The sequence below is a fragment of the Panthera pardus genome, unplaced genomic scaffold (assembly GCF_024362965.1).
Source record: "Panthera pardus isolate Hobbes unplaced genomic scaffold, ASM2436296v1 HiC_scaffold_11, whole genome shotgun sequence".
In the NCBI taxonomy this organism is placed as follows: Eukaryota; Metazoa; Chordata; class Mammalia; order Carnivora; family Felidae; genus Panthera; species Panthera pardus.
In genome coordinates this window covers 47,364,247-47,386,013 of record NW_026526666.1, presented here as the reverse complement: position 1 = coordinate 47,386,013, position 21,767 = coordinate 47,364,247, and the positions used below count along the sequence as shown (strand labels likewise).

Sequence of the window (21,767 nt, the reverse complement as noted above, 5' to 3'; positions counted from 1 at the left end):
ATTAAGTGAGGATAACTGACTCTCATGTGGCTTAATCCACATGGAATTTTTCTTCATGAAGTGATTTTGACAGAAATTAGCAACACTGTAAGAATTAAATAACACAAAAATGTTTCTAGATACATTACATTTTAAAATTAAAATGCTCACATTCACAAGTTAAACATCGCTACTTCCATGCTGTCCCTCCCATTTCTATGGCATCCATACTAGTTCTGAGAGCCTCTGTAAGTGTGGACTATTACAATAGGTTTCCACTTGGATTTTCTTTCTCAAGTCCTTACACCATAATTTTGTTTTACTCACATAAAAACTGAAAACTCTGTTATTCTGCTTTTATTTCCCCCTTTTAACTGAGTCTGTACTGGTCCCAAAAGATGCATATTGATTCACTAATGCATCAGGCTATATTATCCCACACAATATTTGAAAAGGATCATTTTATAGTAATGCTAGATAGCGTTAACATGATTATTACACAAATTCATCAAACAACAGTGCTTTTTGTGGATAAGCTGGTGACAGATGTTACCAAGTTCTCCATGGCTGACCTTCTTTCCTGGCTTCTTAATGCAAATGTCTTACTTAACCTACTTTAGTGTCAAGAACTTTAAGAATAGGATAAAAGTGATAGTTACTCTTCCCAGTGGAAAAATATTAAAGAGCACCAAATTTTAGATATACTCCCATGGGTTTTATGGTTAAAGAATCCCTTGATTTTAAGTGATATCACCTCGTTTTAGCCAGTGAAACAGCTATTCTACCGGGTAAAAAATGTCCCTCATAAACAAACAAACAAGAACAAAAATGTCATACCACATCAGCCAAGGAAGCCTGTGTCAGCGTTTGAGGAAATGTGTTATTTAAAAATCTCAAGTCTATTTTGTCAATCCTGTGAATCGTTCGTTCATCATGTCTTTATACATGTAAGACTGTGTTTCAACCATCACCAACTCCTGAGATGGTGGAACCGGATGGATAACTCTGAAGTTTCCACACGATGACACTCATGACTGCTGTTTCCCGTGGCAGCTTCTTAATCTGGGGAAGCTCCCAGCCGTGGCTCCCCAGGGCCCCCTGCTTAAACTCTCGGCAGCTGCTCCTCTCAGCATTGAATGGCTCCAGTCAGCAGTCGAGCCCGGCAATTACAGTCTCCTACAGCTGCTCCCCAAGAGTCCCATTGCTTCTCACATGCTCAAACAACCTCCAACAGCATCTTGATCTCCCAGCAGCTGCACATTTGAGCATTTCTTTGTCAGCATCACTTCTAAAAGATGTCTCATGGCAATGCTCTAATGGAGCCATTCCCCCAGTCTAAAGAGCTGGTCCTGTTCCCAAACAGCCCATCCCCCAACCCTCACTCCACTTTATGGAACAAGACAATATGGTGTCATACTTCTAACTGCTTCTTCAGCACTTGCTGGGTCTTGAAGTAGCTTCTCATTCAGTTCTGAATGATTTATTGTGCACACAAAGAAGAAGTTTCAAGCAGTTTCCTAGAGCTGGCTATCACTTCCTGCCTTGTAATCAAACCACAACCCTTCTATGTACCAACTACTTCACTCCAAAAGTTAGATATGACCTCCATTGAAAGAGGGTCACCTCCTTCATATGCACCCTGGGTGTACCTCTGTCCTAGCCCCTACCTAACTTTAGTGCATTCATTTGCTTCATGTTAGTATTGCCCCACTGATTTGTGAATTCCTTGAAGGGAAAAACGAATTCTTATTTGTGGATATTTGTTTTCTAAACACCTAGAACAATGCTTAGCATATGGCAGGTGCTTAAAAATGTACCTAGGTTGCATTAGAGGAAGTGTCCAAAGTCAGGTAACTGGTTTACTAGAGAAGAGTCCCAAACTGCTTTTCATTGGTTTCCCCACAAGGCACAGGTGCAGCTGTAAAAATCAAGACCCAGAATATTGTTGCACAGCTCACAGCTCCCAGGGTAAATATACAACCCCAGTTCTGTAGCCTTTTTTAGGTTATTTTTCTTAAAGTTACAGTCTGTGTGAATAATGAAAGACTTCAGTTTCCACTCGTGCCATTGTGTATTTGCAGCTCTAATATTCATTAAAGATGCAACCGAAATGTTAATGATAATTGCACCCTAAAAGCTAATAAAGAGAAGCCCAAGGCTCACATAAATGCCAGCATTTAATAATTATGCATACTTTTATCTTTTCTCCTTAATCTATCTTACTTTCTGAAAATTAGTTTAGTAAATCTAAGATCCCAATGTATGTGTAATTAATTTCAAAATTTGTTTTTAAATTTGTTTTTTATACTCAGGAATGAGATATATTTTTTCCAGAATATAAAGAGGTAATCATCATTATATAAAATGGTTACCTATATAGACGGTAGAACTTAAAACATACCTCTTGAGAGTAGGAAATGCTTGACATTTTATGTGGGAAAATTTTATCAGTCAAGATCCAGCCAGGAAAAAAGAAACCAATTTAAGCATTTCAAAAAAAAAAAAAAAAGAGTTTTAATACCTCTTGTTTATACGGTTGATAAAGAGCTAAGAAACCAAAGCATGTGAAAGTGAAGAAGCTCAGATTTGTAACAGTGAGAAGCCACTAATAATTCCTACATGCAAGTATCATTATTAGAGCCCAGAGATCGGAACCGCTCATCAGGAGCGAGATCCACAACATGGGACTGCCTTGCATGAGCTGTGCCAACTGGAAGACAGGCTATCCAGTGGAAGCTGGAGTCCAGGAGGGGAAAGGCTTGCAGGAGATGCTGCCTGAGGCAATGGGAGAGGGGGACTAGCCTGACTTCTCCCTGACTCCCTTTCTGATCCCTTCTCCTCTGGGTGAATCCTGCCAGGAACCAGAAAAAGGGACAGCCTGAGAACACACCTACAGTGGTCAGCCCACTCCATTATACAAAGCGTAGCAAAAGAGTGCAGAGAATGGCTCTGAAATCAATAAGGCAGAAATGACTGCCACCATATCTTTTCCTTAACTTTAGGTAGTAGTCAGCTTTCAAAAAAATGTAGAATCCTAATTACTGTACCTCAAAACTTTAACATCGGTATACATTGATCATATCTTTTTCCATGAAAGATTTCCACTGGAAAAAATTAATTTTATTAATATTTTACAACTATTATCTATGTTCTTACATTTATTTTATTTTTTATTTTTTAATGTTTATTTATGTATTTTGAGAGAAAGAGAGAGAGTTGGGGAGGAGCAGAGAGAGAGAGAGAGAAAGAGAGAGAGAAACCCAAGCAGGCTCTGAATTATTAGTACAGGGGCTGGATCCCATGAACTATGAGATCATGACCTTAGCTGAAATCAAGAGTCAGATGCTTAACCAACTGAGCTACCCAGGTGCCCCTCTATTACCTATCTAATGAAAGTCACTGGGATTAATGACAGCAATCCCAATTATGTCTTAACTCAAAAAAGGAAAGAGGAATGGATGTACCTATGCATTATCAGGTCACTGGAAAAGGAATAAGGTAAAACCTATTAAATATCTACTCTGAATCAGATACTTTGAGAATTTTTTCATATGTCTAACTGTATTTTTAAAGAAAAATTTCACAGCAATACCAAGAGTTACTATTTTTTTTTTACTTTTCAGAGAATGAAAATGGGCCTTAAAAAAATGGAGATACTTAACCAAGTTCATATACTTTATAAATATCAGAACTGGATGTCACCTGAAAAGTGTCTAATCCCTATGCCACACTAACCTACTTAGGAGAATACTGGTCCCAACTAGTTTCAAAGAGAGAAATAACCCAAACCATTATTGAATGAGAAAAAAAAAATCCAGATAAATTTTTTTCTGGTAACTGGCTAGCTTGTACTTCCAAGGAACTTCACTCATTCATTCTATTGTGTATTCAGTACTTATTTTAGACCCAATTACTTGACAGCCCCTGTCCCATTCACTGAGGGTATGGAAGTAAGATGGACAAAATTCATACTTTCATGGAGCTTATCACAACCTGCCATGCATTGGATAATTAAGGCATGTCTCTATCCTTTCTACTAATTTAATAGTATCTCATTCTGAGGTGATTTTCACCCCAGCAGTCATTTGGCAATGTCCTGAGATATTGCAGGATATAACAGTCAGGAAATGCTACTGGTGTCTATTGCATTGAGGCCAGTGTTTTAAGTCCATTCAGGCCTCTATCACAAAATATCATAACTGAGTGGTTTATTAACAACAGTCACTCATTTCTCACAGTTCTGGGGGGCTGAGAAGTCTAAGATTGTATCATCAGCAGATCCTTTGATGAGGACCCACTTCCTAGATAGCCAAACTTTCATATTTACATCCGCACATGGTAGAAAGGGTGAGTGGTCTCTGTGGGAGCACTAATCCCATTCATGAGGGTTCCACCCCTATGACCTAAGCTCCTCCCAAAGGTCCCACCTCCAAATACCATCACACTGGGTACTAAGTTTCAACATATGTATTTTGAGGGGACACAAACATTCTCTAGCAGCCAGGGCTGCTCCTAAACATATTACAATATGCAGCCAATTATGTCTATCCCAACACACACACACACACACACACACACACACGGAGTAATTGTATGGTCCAAATGTCAATGATGCCAAGGTTGAGACACCTTGTTCTAGGTGTATAAGAAGATATCTTTATTTTTGAGTGTGTGTGTACTAGTTTTCTAATTGCTAACATAAATTGCTACAAAGTAGCTGAAAACAAATTTATCTTAAAACAAATTACAGTTCTGTGTGTTAGATATCCAACAGAAGTCTTTCTCAGTAAAAATCAAGGTATCGCCAGGCCTGCATTCCCTTCTGGAGTCTCTGGAGAACCCATTTGCTTACCTTTTTCAGCTTCTAGAGGCTACCCATATTCTTTGGTTCATGATCCTCTATCTTTAAAGTCAAGTAAGGGCAGGTCTAGTACTTCTCATATATCACACACTCTGACCTACTTCCACAGACGTCAATCCCTCTGATTCTCTTCTAACTTCCTCTTCCACTATTAAGGGGCCTTGTGGCTTCGTGGGACCCACCTGGATAATCCAAGATGATATCCCCATTTTAAGGTTAGATGATTTGCAATCTTAATTCTCCTTTGCCATGTAATCTAACATATTCACAGGTTCCAGAAATTAGGACATGGTCATCTCTGAGGACCATTCTGCTTTGGCCTAAGGAAGAGCACATGTGCAACTTTTAGCAAAGTTATTTGCACAGAGTTGGTACTGAGTTAAAGTAAAGGGACCACACAAGTATTTTTTGAATTAAAGTGAATTAATCATAGATGTCCTTTTAAAATGGGCTACCTTGAAATGGAAGGGTCATAAGCAGAGGGAAGACAATATGCATGTCCTGCCTAATTCTGCACTGATGAATAAGGGAAGCCGTCCCTCCTCAAGTCTTCAATATGTCATTTTAAAACGTGTCCATCCACCGACTTACTCAAATCAAAACCTAAAATAATGAGTGAAGTACCTGAGAGAAAATTCTAATTGTGTTACTCTTTTTAAATGTTTTAAAAATGTTAACTCCTTAATTTGTGTGGCATTAGGAATCCTTGGCTATAATATTTATAGCTAACTTTGTCCCATATAAAGTATTTTTTTCTCAAAATAACATTGCTATATCTATCTATCTATCTATCTATCTATCTATCTATCTATATCTAGATAGATATAGATAGATATGTGTGTATATATACATTCATAAAATGCTGGTATCCCATTTATTATTTTTTCACAAATGATTTTTTCACAAATCATTTTTTTACAAAATGCAATCACTATTCTGCACTTGTAAAAACATGGGGATTAGCAGAGGATAAAGATGCTATGACCTGGAATGGAAATAAGCAACCTAAGTCATGAATGCCTAACTAATCCTTTTAATTTAAAATTTTTCCTGTTATGTCAGCATTCCTGATGTTATGCCCTAAAGATAGCATCAGTACATTAAGTCACAGCTTAAGCAAAGTGACTGGCTTGAAGCCAGGGAGAAGGAAGTATGTACGTATGTACAACCAATAAATCTCTATTGGGTCCCTAAGATTTGTCAGGCAATACTGGTGATACTTTCCTGGATGGCTGGGAGTCAAAAAAGGATTAAGACTCAGTCCTCACCCACGAAGAGTTCACTGAGGTTCTTACCGGGAGTCCACACATAGACCAAGGGGTTCATGAGCATCTTGCTCATGTAAAGTAGTTTGTAAAATGTTCATGGCATGTACAATTTTCTAGAGACCAAGTGTACAGGTTTCATCAGATTTTCAAATGGGTTCATGACTGCAAAATGTTTAAGAACCACTGGTCTGGATGCAAAACTACTAGCATGGGTAAGAAAGCTGTGACAGCTTTCAGGTCCTACCTTTCCTAAGTCCCTCCTGCTCCCACTGGATCACTAACCAAAAGATGCTAAAGGGATGGGAAGTGAAGTGGTGTGGGGCAGAGGGATACAAGGACACAGTCACTGTATGATTCAACTTTGCCACCAGCCTTAATTGCTCCCATTTTCTTCTTGGCACTACACATAATTAATTCTTACTGTTCTGCTACAAATCATAAGATAAACAATATCATTAGCAGATTCAAATTTTCTCCTCTGCTAAATTTTACACATATAAAGGTTATAAAGGAGTATGTCATTTAGAATTTAATGAAAACAGCAAAATCCTAATTGTCTTGGTAGTAATTTCTTAACTACCCACATAATTTAGGGAAGTAAACAGTAAAATTATTTCATAGATCAAATCGTTTTGCAATGACTTCCAAGAAGACAAATTGTTTCACCAGAGTCTTATGTATTTTCAGGGTTCCTGAAAATAAGTGGACCGGCGAAATCTTGGTAATCTTTTATTTATAGAGAGATTTTAATACTGATAGTGTACATTGCATTGGGATTTGACATGTGTTACTTACATAGTTATTTTATTTCTTTTTTAGGAAAAAATAAAGATACTCCAAGATAAGCAACAGATATAACTATTATGAAATGTAACAGACAATACACAACTCAGAATTACAACCAAGAAAATAAAAATTTCATCAGCCTGGGCTTTGAGATATTTACCAAACTGTGTTTCAAGAACTAGAGTAAATATCCATTAATTGTTGAAGGGACTTTTATTTATTTTTTTTTTTATTTTTTTTTTTTAAATATTTTTTTCAACGTTTTTTATTTATTTTTGGGACAGAGAGAGACAGAGCATGAACGGGGGAGGGGCAGAGAGAGAGGGAGACACAGAATCGGAAACAGGCTCCAGGCTCCGAGCCATCAGCCCAGAGCCTGACGCGGGGCTCGAACTCACGGACCGCGAGATCGTGACCTGGCTGAAGTCGGACGCTTAACCGACTGCGCCACCCAGGCGCCCCTTGAAGGGACTTTTAAAGGACATCAGATCTTGCTTAAAGGATTAATTACTTTAAAATATTGTCTGTTTTTTTTAAATGTTTATTTATTTTTGAAAGAGAGAGCGTGAGCATCAGGAGAGGCAGAGAGAGGGGTGGGGCAGAGGATCTGAAGCGGGCTCTGCGCTGACAGCAGACAGCCTGATGCGGGGCTCAAACTCACGAACCACGAGATCATGACCTGAGCCAAAGTTGGATGCTTAACTGGCGCCCTGTTTGTTTTGTTTTGTTTTTGTTTGTTTGTTTGTTTGTTTGTAACAGAGAGGGAGGCAAACCATAAGAGACTCTTGGACTCTTAACTATAGAGAACAAACTGAGGGCTGCTGGAGGGGACGTGGTGGGGGGGCAGATAGGCTAAATGGGTGATGGGCATTAAGGAGGGCACTTGTTCGGATGAGCACTGAGGGTGTTTGTTATATGCAAGTGATGAATCACTAAATTCTACTCCTGAAGGCAATACTACACTTTATGTTAACTAACTTGAGTTTAAACAAAAACTTAGAAAGAAAAAAAAATATATGGTCAAATTGCATTTTGAAATGTGCATTACCAAAAAAAGTAAAAAAAAAAAAAAAAAAAAAAAAAAAAAACAAGTACTGCTTTACTCAGTCTCAAAATGACTGATAAATATTGTCCTCCCTCTTGTACATTCAATTCTTCGATATCCTTTTATTTAACACTTGCCAATACGATTCAAAACGTAGAAAGAAAGACAAACTGTGGCAGAATTACTTTTCAACAACACAGACCCCAAACTGTACAATCTTTGGACTTCATTGCCCCTAGCCTGCCACACCTCAAAAAAATATCCGACTCGTGAGTAAACCAGAAGTTTAAAGTAAAGTAAAGTAAAGAGTAAACCAGAAGTACTAAAGAAGTACTTTCCTTGCTGTCACAATTCCCTACTCAGCAAAGATGCTTATTTAAATTCCAATATTGGTCCCCTTGCACCAGCTATGAAGCTCAGTGGTTTCCATGAAAGTTCCTTGTGTAGAAGAAGGGATGACTCAGCTGGAAGCAAACAGTGTGCAACAGCTACCAATATTATTTTTCTGTCATTCTTACCTCTCTCTCATTCGCAAATGATAGCATCTTGAAACTTTATTAGAAAATGCCATCAACTTACTCATTCCCTCTGTGAGCAGTACACTATGGATTTCTGCACCATTTTGATCTACTACTGTTCTAATACAAGATCTTTTATTGACGATACACAAAACTTCATGCACTAATTTTTGGCTAGGAAAATATGATTACTAAACTTGAGAAAACCCATTTCAAAAAAACTATTATTCATTGAAATTTACCTTCTCTTTCTGCTACTTCTTTTACCTCACATGCAGAAAAATGATGGCCAAAAGACTTTAAAAGAGAGTATAAGAGAAAAAAAGATTTTCTAAAGATTATAAGAGAAAAAGAAAAAACAAAAGAATATTCAGGAAAGAAGATAAATGTCTATTCTGAAAGAAGTGCCCAAACTTGGGTGCCTGAGTGGCCCAGTCAGTTAAGTGTCAGACTCCTGATCTCAGCTCAGGTCATGATCTTACAGTTCATGAGATACAACCCCATGTGAAGGCTCTGGACTGACAGCATAGACCCTGCTTGGGATTCTCTCTCTCTCTCTCTCTCTCTCTCTCTCTCTCTCTCTGCTCTTCCCCTACCTCTCAAATGAGGATTTCACTAAAAATGAGTTCAATTAACAATTAACCTTATTTTTAATGGGCGCTGGTAGTTAAATCAATAACCTAATAAATGCCAATACATTCACAGATAAAAGTAAGGTGATGGTTTCCTAGAAGTTCGCCTGATACACATGACCATGTAACCACAGTGATTCCAGCCAGACTGGAATTTCTGAAAAGAAAACTAAAAATATCCACCAGAAAAAAATGCATTAATTTTTAAAATTATTATGTAACATTCACTGCCTAAAAAACCCTATTCTACATAAGTCCAGATGACTGGACCAGAATTTGTCTGTGAAGGTACACTTGAGGGAACGATTTTACAGAATTCTAGATCACAAATGACACTGGAAGGACTTATTTTTCCAAAGTTTCAGAAATGAAGCATAATTGTTCTGTTTAGATTCCAAATCTAAAAATAAATCTCAAAATAAATAAATAAACATTAAGAAAAAAAATGAGTTCATGGATACAGAGATGATAATTGGTGGTTGCCAGCAAGAAGATGAGGGGATTGGCAAAATGGATGAAGGGGGTTAAAAACCACAAATGTCCAGCCATAAAACATATTCAGTCTTGGGGGTATAATGTACAGCATGATGACTGCAGTTAATAATATTGCATTGCATATTTGTAAGTTGCTGACAGAAGAGATCTTAAAAGTTCCCATCACCATAAATAAATGTGTAAGTATGTGTGGTGATGTATGTTAACTAGACTTATTGTGGTGATCATTTCACCATATTTACAAATTTTGACTCACTATATATTGCACACCTGAAAATAATATAATATTTTATGTCAATTATATTTAACATTTTTTTTAATTTAAAAAGACTGTATTTTATATCTACTTTATCTTGTAAGTATACTATGAAGTTACATTCCTTTAGTTACAGCTAAAGGCTCTTCAGATGGGATAATGAAGCCTCATTATGTTAAGGACCATTTTTAGTGCAGGTGGTTTATTATTTGTTTATATGTTGAAAATTTTAAGGGTATATATTTTAGGTCTTTGTCATTTCTTTGTATTTGACAGCATGTCCAAAGTTGGGTTCCTATGTATAATCTGAATATCCCCAACAAATATAAAAAGAGCTTAAATAAAACAGAGTGGGGGCCAGTCTGAGGGCCTTCCTGAGCCATCACTGCATTCAAGAAATGACTATTTTGACATGTGCGGGTTCTGTAAGAGTTTTCCTAGTGCTGATAATTTTTCTTTGGTTTCATTTTATAGCTTATTGAAAAATTTTGAAATGTTTAGTGTTGCAGAACATCGACCTGAATTTTCTAATGTATGTGGTATTTTGAACATGTTTTTACTATCATAGCTCTTTCTCCCTTTGGGTCTTTCAAGGAAGGCAGGTCTATGATCTGTAATGCTGTGTTATTGCCCATCAGCTCAATGTGGAGCACAAGTGTGGTGTCTTTCTCTTCCACTATGTACCTTGTCAAGGCTTTAATATTCATAAAAGAATGTTAACATTAGATTAAGATGTGCTGGTCTTTAAAGAATACAGCTCTATACTTGTGGCCACATGGAATAATTGCTCTCCAGATACTCATTGGCAAGTCTAATTTTGAAATATCTGTACCTGAATTCCTATTCAAAGACCTTCTGAGAGAAATAATATTTGCGGAGGTTTGATTCAGAAAGGCTAGGTCCTAAAATTTACTTACAGATTAAGGTAATAATCAAAAAGCTATCTCCCTGTTATTGAACTGGCATCATACTGAATTTACTTTCAGATGTTTAATTTTTTTCTTTACTTCCCTGTACTTCAGGTTATATTGAGAGGTGTTATAAGGAATGATTCTCTGAATGAGCACTGTGAGTGTTGTACAGTTACTGTTGAGATGTTCCTTACAGCTCACAGTGGTTCACTGGGCTGATTCACAGTAGAAACGTTGTTCCGTTCTGAGTAACAGGATCAGGGCACTAAGAAATGTAAGTGTCAACTTTATGAGCATGGAATGAATAACTAATCCTGTTTTTCTCTGTGTACTGGCTGCTACAAATATCAGAACTAAATTTTTACCAAGCTCTAGAATTACTTAGAAACCATGACATAAATTTTATGTTCTAACCTCACCAATGACTGCATCCTACTCTGCTTACCTTATATTTTGCCTCCAATTTCTCCTATTTACCTTGGTGTACTAACTACTTCTTTATAAGCCTCTTTAAATCCTTTCCGATGTAAAACAGAATGTTTAATAATAAATGGTGTTTGAATGTGTTGTCTTTCCATTTTACAAAGGCTTTCTCCAAACAATGACTAAGCCAGAGGCAAGGGGCTAATACTGTCATAGTTTGGGATCTTTGGGAAGCACACACTGAAATGAGATGGAGTTTATAGTGCAGGGTATTTATTAGGAAATGCCTTTGTGATAAATCTCTGGAGAAGGAAGAAGAATGAGATGGGATTGAACAGAGCAAGAATTTCAGCTGTAGAGCTGTTCAACAGCTTCAGCTGTTCTGGAGCCAAAATGGCTCATCAGAGTTATCCTACTTTAGGCTGAAAGGGAAGGGCCTTTATACCCCCTGCATCAATCAGTCCTCAGATATTGGTTGCTTTAGGACAAGTCTGACTTTGGGGAAAGTGGCTCTCTATAGCTGAGGTGATCCCTGAACAGTCTGATCATTAAATGCTATAAAAACAAACCCAACAGCTAGAAAAGCAAACCCATCCCTGAAAAGGGAAGTGTGCCACCCCATGTATCACAAACACTCCAGGTAAGCCAGATAAGCTGAGGAAATCAGAATACCCTGGAAAGTTAAATACCCTCAAGAAGGTATTTTGGCCATAGAATTATGTGCTAGTCAAATAATCTATTGTACCTAGAGAAAATCTAGAGTATATTTCCCTGAAAGGGCACAGGTGGAGGGAGAAACATTTCACACATATGTAATGTGTGTGTGTGTGTGTGTGTGTGTGTGTGTGTGTGTGCGCACACGCTTAAAGGGGCTTAAAACAATATACATTTATTATCTCAGTTTCTGTCCAGGTATGTCTTAGCAGGATCCTCTGCCCACAGTCCTATAGGCTATAATCAATGTATGGTCAGGGCTTATTATTGTGTGCATATGTGTTTAATATACAGTCGGTATGAGTGTCTATTTTGTGCTATACACAACCTAGACTTTAGACTTGGACTCGAAGTAGAAGCCATCTCTATCATATACTCAAGTGTGCAGCATTTACATTTCATGATTCCTATCACTACAGGATTGTACTAAGGAACTCAAGCTTCATAGCAAGTCTTCCAGCCTTGTACACTTTTACACTCATGAAAAAGAAACATTATGCTTAGTAAATTCTTTATCACATGATTTGAAACACTGGACATTTAGGTAGCTTTATCAGTGGTATATTACATATAGGCAATCAAAATTTTATCTTCTTACTGAGCCTATTTCTATGCCCTTGAAGTAAAACTCCAATTCGCCACATTCTTCAAATTTCATGAGTATATACATTGTTCAGCTAAGTTGATGAAAGCAAAACATGGAGATAAACACAACAGACCTGCAGACTATATACTGAAAGGTACGGCTATGCACAACTCAGTTTTCACTGTGTTCAATGCAAGCATGGTACAAGTGGTACGGAATATTTTTCATACCTAAATAATATTTTCCTTGCAAATCATCAGTGATTTATTTGTTTGTTTTTTGTTTGGTTGGTTGGTTGGTAGACTGGTTCAGGTTCTTCTGTTTTCATTTTTTTGTCGTGTTGGTCATCTTTTTGTTTCTCACTGGTAGGGACCTTAAGATCTTCTGGTTTGAGTCCTCCTCTTTCAAATGTGAAAACTAGACTTTAGAGAGGCTTGATAATTACCCATTTCATGAGAGAAAACTCAGGATTGGAATCCAGGTTTTCCAACTCCTACTCTAGTGCCTTTTCTCCCTCATTGTTCCATTCACTGGTATTAATAGCTCTAAGAAATCAATAGCACTGACAAATTTCCCATGCACAATGTCTGTGTTGGCAAGATATCCTTTCTATTATCCCATTTCTAAAATGATTTTTTTAAATATCGCTGGAGCACGCAGTTGCAACAATTAAAGATGAGCTTTGTTTTTACTAGCCAATGTGTGTGTTTGACATCAGTGATTAATACAGTCTTCTCTCACTTGCTATGTTTCTTTATCTTGGTGAATAAAGACTTGACAAATTGTTAGGCAAAGAGCATATACTTCAAAACTATTGAGATATACCTGAGTAGCAGACAACCTAAGAAATATAAAGACTGAAGAGAGGGGCACATCCGCTTATTCTCATTCATCAAGAGAAAATGTAGCTTAAGTGGGGTTGACTTTTTGTGACATTTATTTAGTTCTTGAATTGACTGACAAGCCTATTAATGTATTCCCTGAACTTTATTAATGTAATTGGAAAACTGCCCACATGTCAATCAACTTCTAATAAGTAATTATGTTCATAAATACTGTAAAATTATTAGCTTTTAATTTGACCCAAACACATACTCTCAAAACTGTAACATGAATTTTATTTTTCTAGAAGAACAAAATATTCTAATAAAGCATTGAATATTGGCATTCCCACAATGCACTTCCTAAAATGGAATTTAAAAGTTCACCATCATCAAATGGCCAACAAAAAAAGAATGCAATAGTAAGGCATGTAACAGTTTAAAAAAATCTGTATGATGTGAAACAGTGTATGTAGCATAAAGTTATGAAGCAATCCTATGAAAATTAAACATGTGCCTGGGCACAGTTCATATAGCCATAGTCTGGCTTAAAAATACAGTCCTACTATGGAACAAGAGAGAATGGAAAAAGAAGAAAGACGGATATATTTAGTGTCTAGAAATGCATCACTTAAACCTATTAAGAACCAAAATGACTATATCTCCAGTGACTCAAATATATTATTACCCAAGTATACTTTTTTCTCATGTAATAAAAATCTTTTGCAGTCCTTGAGGTAGAAATTCAAGTCAAAGGGCACAGAAATAAACAAGAGAACAAGATTGGGCTTAGATAACAGTAGGATTGTGTTTTTGACTTGTAATCCTATGCTGGTTTCTGAAGCTGGACCAACTCCTGCCCTCTAGCATCTCTAGATAATCTCTGAATAAAGATAGACTTTGGTGTAAACTTTATTCTATTCTCATATGATTTTAAATAAAGAACATCGCCACAGTGTGCAATGTTCTGTAATAAGAAAAAACATTGAGGGAATTTACAGACTTGTTTGCCTTATATTTGCCTCCTGAAAGTTAATTATTTAACTAACATGTTTAACCTTTATCACAAATTTAAAATACTTACTAATAATTGAAGTTGTATTTGAATTCAGGTTTACCTCTTTATATGAGGAAATAAAGTTCCAGATGTAAGTTAGTAAAGTTCCAGATATAAGCCATGTACCTAAATTAATAGTTACTGTTGAATATTTGAAGGATAAACCGAGAGATAACACAACTAACTTGCTCACTCAGCTTTCCTATTAGGAATAAAACATGCACTCACTGGCACCACATTATCATATAATTTGTTATTAATTTTACTTAGAAATGCTGCAATGTCATTTTGAGATCCACAGCCTAATATTTCTATGCAACAAACACATGATTAATCTGTAAAGCACAAGGAAATAATGTAAAAGGGCAAGAATATACATTTTCTATTCTACTAGCATTATAATTGCATTTTTCTTGAAAAGTATTTATATTGGGGATAAATATGCTCTTACATTTTAGTATGCAGGAAAAATAAAATAGCTTGATGATTCAGTTTGTATTTGGAGACTGCAAGTTAGCTAGAATGATTTATGATCTTCTGAAAGTAAATCAAAGTATAAAGCATTGTGTACCATGTTTTTTCAATAACTCTATATTTAAATAAAGTAATTCTAGAAGTCTGTTTCTTTCCATTGTGACTTGAATTAATGTAGGCAGAATTTGGATTAAGACAGAGTGTTAGCAGTCTGGAGGATTACTTTTAAAGAGTTAATATATATATATATATATATATATATTTTTTAAAGTTCTAATATTTTAATGTATCCATCATGAGTTATCAAAGATTAAGTTTAATGTATCAATCATGGGTTCTCAAAGATTTATTGACAAGGTGACTCAAAGGAAGATACTGAGTGAATCAGACACAAAAAAATCATAATGTGGTGTTAATGGATAATTTTTGATCTTGGCAAGTTGGGATTTGTACATCTATAATAGCCATTACACTTAATGGAATCTAGGAACATAAATCCCTGAAGATAATGACAACATATCTTTCAACAATGTCAGTTACTTCTGAGTCATTCTGATATCTAAATATTGAACACTGTTTTAAGTACAGTCCTTCACAATTTAACAGTTACAGAAATGCGTACCTTGTACAGTTAGATGCACCTGCATTGTCCTTGGTGTATGTTGAGTCTGAACAGAACACGTGTACGGGCCATCGTCTGTCACATCTACATTCTGTATCTGGAGGCTGTAGTCTCTTTTATTCAATGTCGAAATTGAAACTCGAGGATCCACTGACCACTTATCACCTCCCGCAAAAATAATACTTGACCGGTTCAGCCAGGCACCCTTTGAAGCTCCATCTTCCAAATAACACCTACAAATTACCAGAGACAGAACACTATTAATCAAAATGAAAATGAAAGACAACGTTATCTTTGCTCTGAGTGCATGTCCGTATGCTGAATTATGGTGCTGCATCAAATGCAAATATCAGACAGTAATGCAGAAGATACGAACATATGAACACACTGGTACATCTTCCATTCCCAATGTAAACGTGAAACAATACCTGCATACGGTTTTCTTTTGTTTTAAATGTGTGTGTGTGTGTGTGTGTGTGTGTGTGATGACATGCACATGTTTTAACTTGAAGCCAGTCAAAATCCTTTTTCATTCTCTCTGGATGATGAGTAAATTTAAATTAAGTTAAAATAGTTCAAGTAATAATTTTCAACATTGAAACATTTTTTTTCTTTGAAATTATAAGAAGTAGAAAAAAAGGTCCATGAGTTGGCCTGTTTTAACCAAATTCAATTCTAATATAATGCACTAGATACTAGAGAGAAAGCATAGAATAGTACCATATCATGTCAATTTTTTAAATGATGCATTTGCAGAGGGGTAAGCTTGTATTCTGAAACTATAAACTGCATTTTACTGATAATATTGCTCTTATGATTAAATGAGACAAGGCTTATATGGTATGTTTAGTAGCAAATTCTTGCTGTCTTTTCAATAAACTGACCATAGTCTTTCTAGGAAGCATTAATTTGTCCAAGAAACATTTACAAAGCATCTACCATTTATGGATTTACACATGATATTACCCTTGCTCTCTAAAACTTTTAGTCTGGTAAGGAAGCTAATCAAGCAAATCAATCAATGCTATATACAGAAAGAATATTTTATTAAATCAGGCACAAGTTACAAAAGAGTTACTTGACTCAGAAGGGGTATTGGGGGTATAGAGAAATGCTTTATGGAACAGGAAATGCCTGGAATAAAGGGTAAGGAACAGGAGACATGACATTTAGACAGAGGTCATATGTGGGTAACACCAGAGGAAGGTGAGAGAAAGTTATACACTTCAAGGAAGTACAATAACGCATGGGATATAGGGTAGGAGGGGTGAGAGATTAAATTGGAAAGGTAGACTAGAGCCAGATGATGATAGCAAGCCTGATGACAATTAGTGGATTTTCAGGCCAATTTTGATGCCATTTATTCAAAGTTGTATTCTATAACTAGATTCAAAAATATAGCTTTGTATCTAATAGAAGTTAGGCATCATGATTTACAACAGAAGGAAGCTGTGGTCATATATCAGTGAATTTGCTGAAGCCTGGAATTCTATGTTTCATCTTGAAAACGTTCTGATACAAATTAAACACTAGTTCTCTTAAATGAGTACAAAGCACAGCCACAGAATGAAAATACACATACATCGAAATAGTTTGACAGCATTTCTACAGAACACCTTGGGGGATTGAACACAGTGTTTGAGATTGCTACAAAATTGCAAGCTGAATGCAACAGGGTAGGCTGCTGCCAACTGTATAAAACTAATCAGTGGGTGAAAAAATAAGGAACAAGGTACACTGCAGAATCTAATTTGCAGGCAGCTTCACCATCTACAGAATCCAAGCTAGTAAAGTCATAAAGGTCATTATTAATTGAAAAGCTTTTCCTTATGTAATTAATGAAGAAAATAAAACTCACCTTAATGACATAATTAAACAATTACGGTATATTGCCATTCTTAATGACATGTAGAAAAAAGGTAGAGGGGACATATTTCCCATTTCAAAAGATCACGTGTCTACATGTATTGGGTAGAACTGAATTACCACTACTAGGACTGGGATCATTACAATGCTTGTATTTAATATATGGGCTCATCAAGTGTTGATTGTGTGACCTCTGTATTCATGGCCTTCACACATTATCCTGTCTGGTGCTCATTACATACCCTGTGGGGTATGGATTGCTATGTCCAATTCATCACTAAAAAATAAATTCAATGTTTAGGTTAAATGACTTGCCCAAGCCACACTACTAGCAGGCGACAAAGTAGAATTCATAATCAAGTCTTATATTTCTATATTCAATGTCCTTTCCTCCTTAATGTAGATCAACGACTTTTAAAATAGGTTTCAGAAATGGAAAGATGATCAGAATGTTGTAGAAAGTACTGCAAGTAATTTCTTATTTACTAAATGTGACCAACTGCTTAACCTGTCCTATTCTAAAGGAAGCAGAAAATTAATTATTAATGGGTATTTTACCATGAAAGTCTGATTTAGAATACTCTGCCCAGCATTTTCCTTTCCCTTGAGGCAGGAACAGCTTTACTTTTATTTGGAGAGGTATCTGGAAGACCACAGAGATTAACTGGCCTTTAGATACTAAAGCTTTCATTGACCAAATCTGGGTTATAACTCCTGGTCTTAGCATAAGCACTACTCCTCTGCTCTGGCATATCAGGGATCATCAAAGAACAGAATTCAACGTCTACACTGTGAAAAATGAAAAAGGAGCTTTTTATGTCTCCTTGCCTGGATAACTACATTTTATAATTGTTATTGGTCCCAACCCAAAGCTTTTCAAGACATACATTAGGAAAACCCTTGAATGAGACACACACACACACACACACACACACACAAACCAAAACAAAACAAAATTTGGTATTAATTCCTTGGATTTCTGTGGAAATATTCTCAAATTCCACTATTTAGCTAAAATTTAAATTACTAAAATTACCATAAGTGGAATTCTACAAATTGGGAAAGCAAGACCTAGTAATGGCATTCTATTTCATAAAATCATAAAATATTTATATAAAATATGTATAGTTTTAAGGTGAACTAGGAGATAATTATATCAAATATATGAAATTGGTCAAACACACATGTTTCGTTAAGAATTAGGACTGTGTATTCTTCCTTTCTAACATATCTTTGTTCTTCACACCCACTCTAGTTTTGTTTTGTTTTGTTTTTTGTTTTCCTTTACAATAGAAAGAGATGCTGCCTGACATGTGCACACTGTATTAGGAAGAATTCTGAAAGGAAGGAAGATATTCTGGGTGTGGCAGAGTGGGGAAGGTATGTAAGGAGGGGTGAAAGAAGGATGAGAAGTGATGATTATTTAGTTTTGCACTCCTTGGACACCAAAAAACATTTTCTGTGTTAAGAATTCTAATGTCTAAAAATATAAACATGTTGGAATCCTGACCTGTACAAAATTTGTCACTTAGGAAGGATGATAAAGTATACTCATGAATAGCCATCATGCAGAATAGTAAATGAAGATATAATAATTAAATTGTTGTAATTGGATTATTACAATTGCCCAAGCGTCTCTGGTTTCTACCCTTGACTCCTGTAGCATGGTGTATTCTTTGTACAATAAACAAAATGAACTTTTTAGAGTTTAAATGAGATCATCCATACCCCTTCCTATTTCATTCATATGAAAATTCTAATCCTGACAGTGGTCATGGATCTTATGGAGTCTTGTCCCTTGATGCCTTCCTCACCTTACCAGCTGCCGCTCTTCTCCAGGTTACTCTGTTCTAGACTGTGATCCTCTAGCTGGGCTTCCAACAAGCCATGCATGCTATTGCCTCAGGAAGTTTGCATTTGCTGTTCTGTCTAGAACTCTCTTCCCCCAGATACCTGCATAACTTATTCCCTATCTTCCTTAGGCCTTTACTCAAGTTCCTATTAAATAGAAAAATTAGGGGTGCCTGGGTGGCTCAGTTGGTTAAGCATTTGACTCTTGATTTCACTCCAGGTCATGATCTCAACGGTTTTTGGGACTGAGTCCCACTCGGTGCAGAGCCTGCCTAGGATTCTCTCTCTTCCCCTCTCTGCCCCTCCCCCTACTCTCAAAAATAAATTAATTTAAAACATAGCACAAGTAACACCACTATTCCCAACACTCTCATGAAAAGCATTATGTACTCAATTGATGGTTTATTTTCTGTTTCTCCCTGCTAGAAGTAACATCCAGGACCTTTGTCTGGTCACTTCTGTATATTCCAGGGGCCTACATATAATTGAAAATAAATATAAATATTTGTTGAATGGATGAATGAAGGCAAAAATTAAGATACTTTTAGAATAAGAAATATTAATATTGAAAAGTGTATCAAAATTTCCCAAGTGCAACCTATTTGGGAAAGCAAAGTCATGCCCACATTAAGTTATGATAGCATATAATTAAATGCAAATATCTGTGGTACAAACAATAATTGCTATATGATCCATAGGATGACTAAGCAATCTGAGACAATGAGTGGAAACCAACGTCAGTGAAGAGAGTTAAGTGGTAGGTCTGGGGCAGAAGAGAACTGGGCTTGGGGCGCCGGGGTGCCTCAGTTGGTTAAGCATCTGACTTCAGCTCAAGTCATGATCTCATGGTTCATGAGTTCCAGTCCCACATTGGGCTCTCTGCTGTTATCACAGAGCCTGTTTCAGATCCTCTGTTTCCTCCTCTCTCTGCCCCTCACCATCTCTCTCTCAAAACTAAGTGACCATTAAAAAAAAAAGTGACCTAGGCTCATAACTACTTGAAATATGAAAGAACTACATTTGACCCTATACTTCAGGAACCACTTTAAATTACTGAATATTCTGCTTAGGATGTACTAGGCACTTAGGCACTTCGAATTATCCTATTTAATTTTCATATAACGCTATAAAAGCCAGATACTAATGTCTTCATTTTAACAATGAAGACACAAAGGTACTGAGAAATTGTGTCTGGAATGAAGCCAATCCACCTGAACTCAACCATGGTGGTAGACTATGCTATATATTCCTAGAGTTAGACAGTGGCAAGGGTGAGGGCTTCTCCGACTATATGATGAAGAATTAATGTGTGAGGGAGAGGTGGGGGATCATTAATGTGGGTATGGGGCAACAATTCTTGGGTCACAGACTCAAATCTTTTTTCCTCTCTGAACTCCCAACATGGACATTTTTAACATCTAGTAATCTCAGTGATCTTAGGATCCCTTTGAAGTACAGACAATGAAATAATCTGGATAAAAGAATGTTCAATAATGAAGGCATCCTTTTCTTAACATATATCCTTAGAGTATAGCATGGCTTTTCTTGAAAGCATTTTTTTTTCCACTTTAAAAATCTGCTAGACTACCTACTTCATTGGGAGATGAGTGAAACATCTCCAAAAATATACTCGCCACCATAAGCTGTGTTAATACCATGCCAAATATCATGACAAACCCTTCCATTTTCAGTCAATCATCTGGATGTTTTGTAATCATAGTTCCAAAGATCTGGTTGCTGGAAGATGTATGGAAAATAACCTGAATATTTAATTTTGTCTCATGGTTGTTAAATATATAAACCTGGGCTTAAGAGTGTTACTGCTTTTCTAATAGGGATGGCATTGCTGTCCCTGAACTCTTTTAAGGGGCTCATTTATAAATGATATCACTATATACTACTGGGCAGATCCTAATCTGGGGGGTATAGAGTCCCGTTTGGTGAGCTGCTAGTTGATCAAAATGATGTTGGAATGATTCACATAGACACTGTATGTGACGTTACCTCCTGTGATGATTAAATCTGAAACGTGAATATATCAGAAAGTTCGGTGGAAATTAGCATATTTAGGTTATTTATTATTTTTTAAAGTTCTAGTAAGAAAAAAAAAGCCTCTGGCTGCTGAGGATTGATTTTTCTCTTTCATATCTCTAATTCCCTGTAACACATTCCAAAATCATAAGCCTTAGCACTATTACCAGGACCCCACACAGCAGGATGTATTCAGCTCTATGGAAAGAGACCAGCTTTTCTCAAGACATGTTGATTAATGAAAGCGCCTATTAAAGGTACTAACTAATAAAAGGAGAAAAGTGCTATTTCCCTTGGATTCAAAACTAAACCATGTGAAAATGATATTCCTGTGAAGGAGCTGGACAGCTTACCTTCACAGCTGTCTTTTCATTGTATCACAAAGTTCTAAATTTGACAGAAGAGCTTTCAAAAGCATAAAGAAAAAAATCAAAAAATTCACAACCCCATACAGTCACCATTCTAATTTCTCATACAAAGAGAGTTTTGATGTCCTGGCTTCCAGGCCAAAATGAAGTAAGAGAAGTAAGAGATTAAACAGAACAGAACAAATTGTATCCCCTCTCCCACT

At 36.4% G+C, this 21,767-nt stretch overlaps 1 protein-coding gene across 1 annotated transcript in view; it reads right to left on the bottom strand.

Moving 5' to 3' along the window:
- The window catches only part of NEGR1 (neuronal growth regulator 1), an 843,544-nt gene that overhangs the window by 468,124 nt on the left and 353,653 nt on the right, over nt 1-21,767 (bottom strand). The window contains exon 2 of the mRNA XM_019448884.2: nt 15,449-15,681. Coding sequence (XP_019304429.1) covers nt 15,449-15,681 — 233 coding nt within the window. The remainder of the gene's footprint in view (nt 1-15,448; nt 15,682-21,767) is intronic.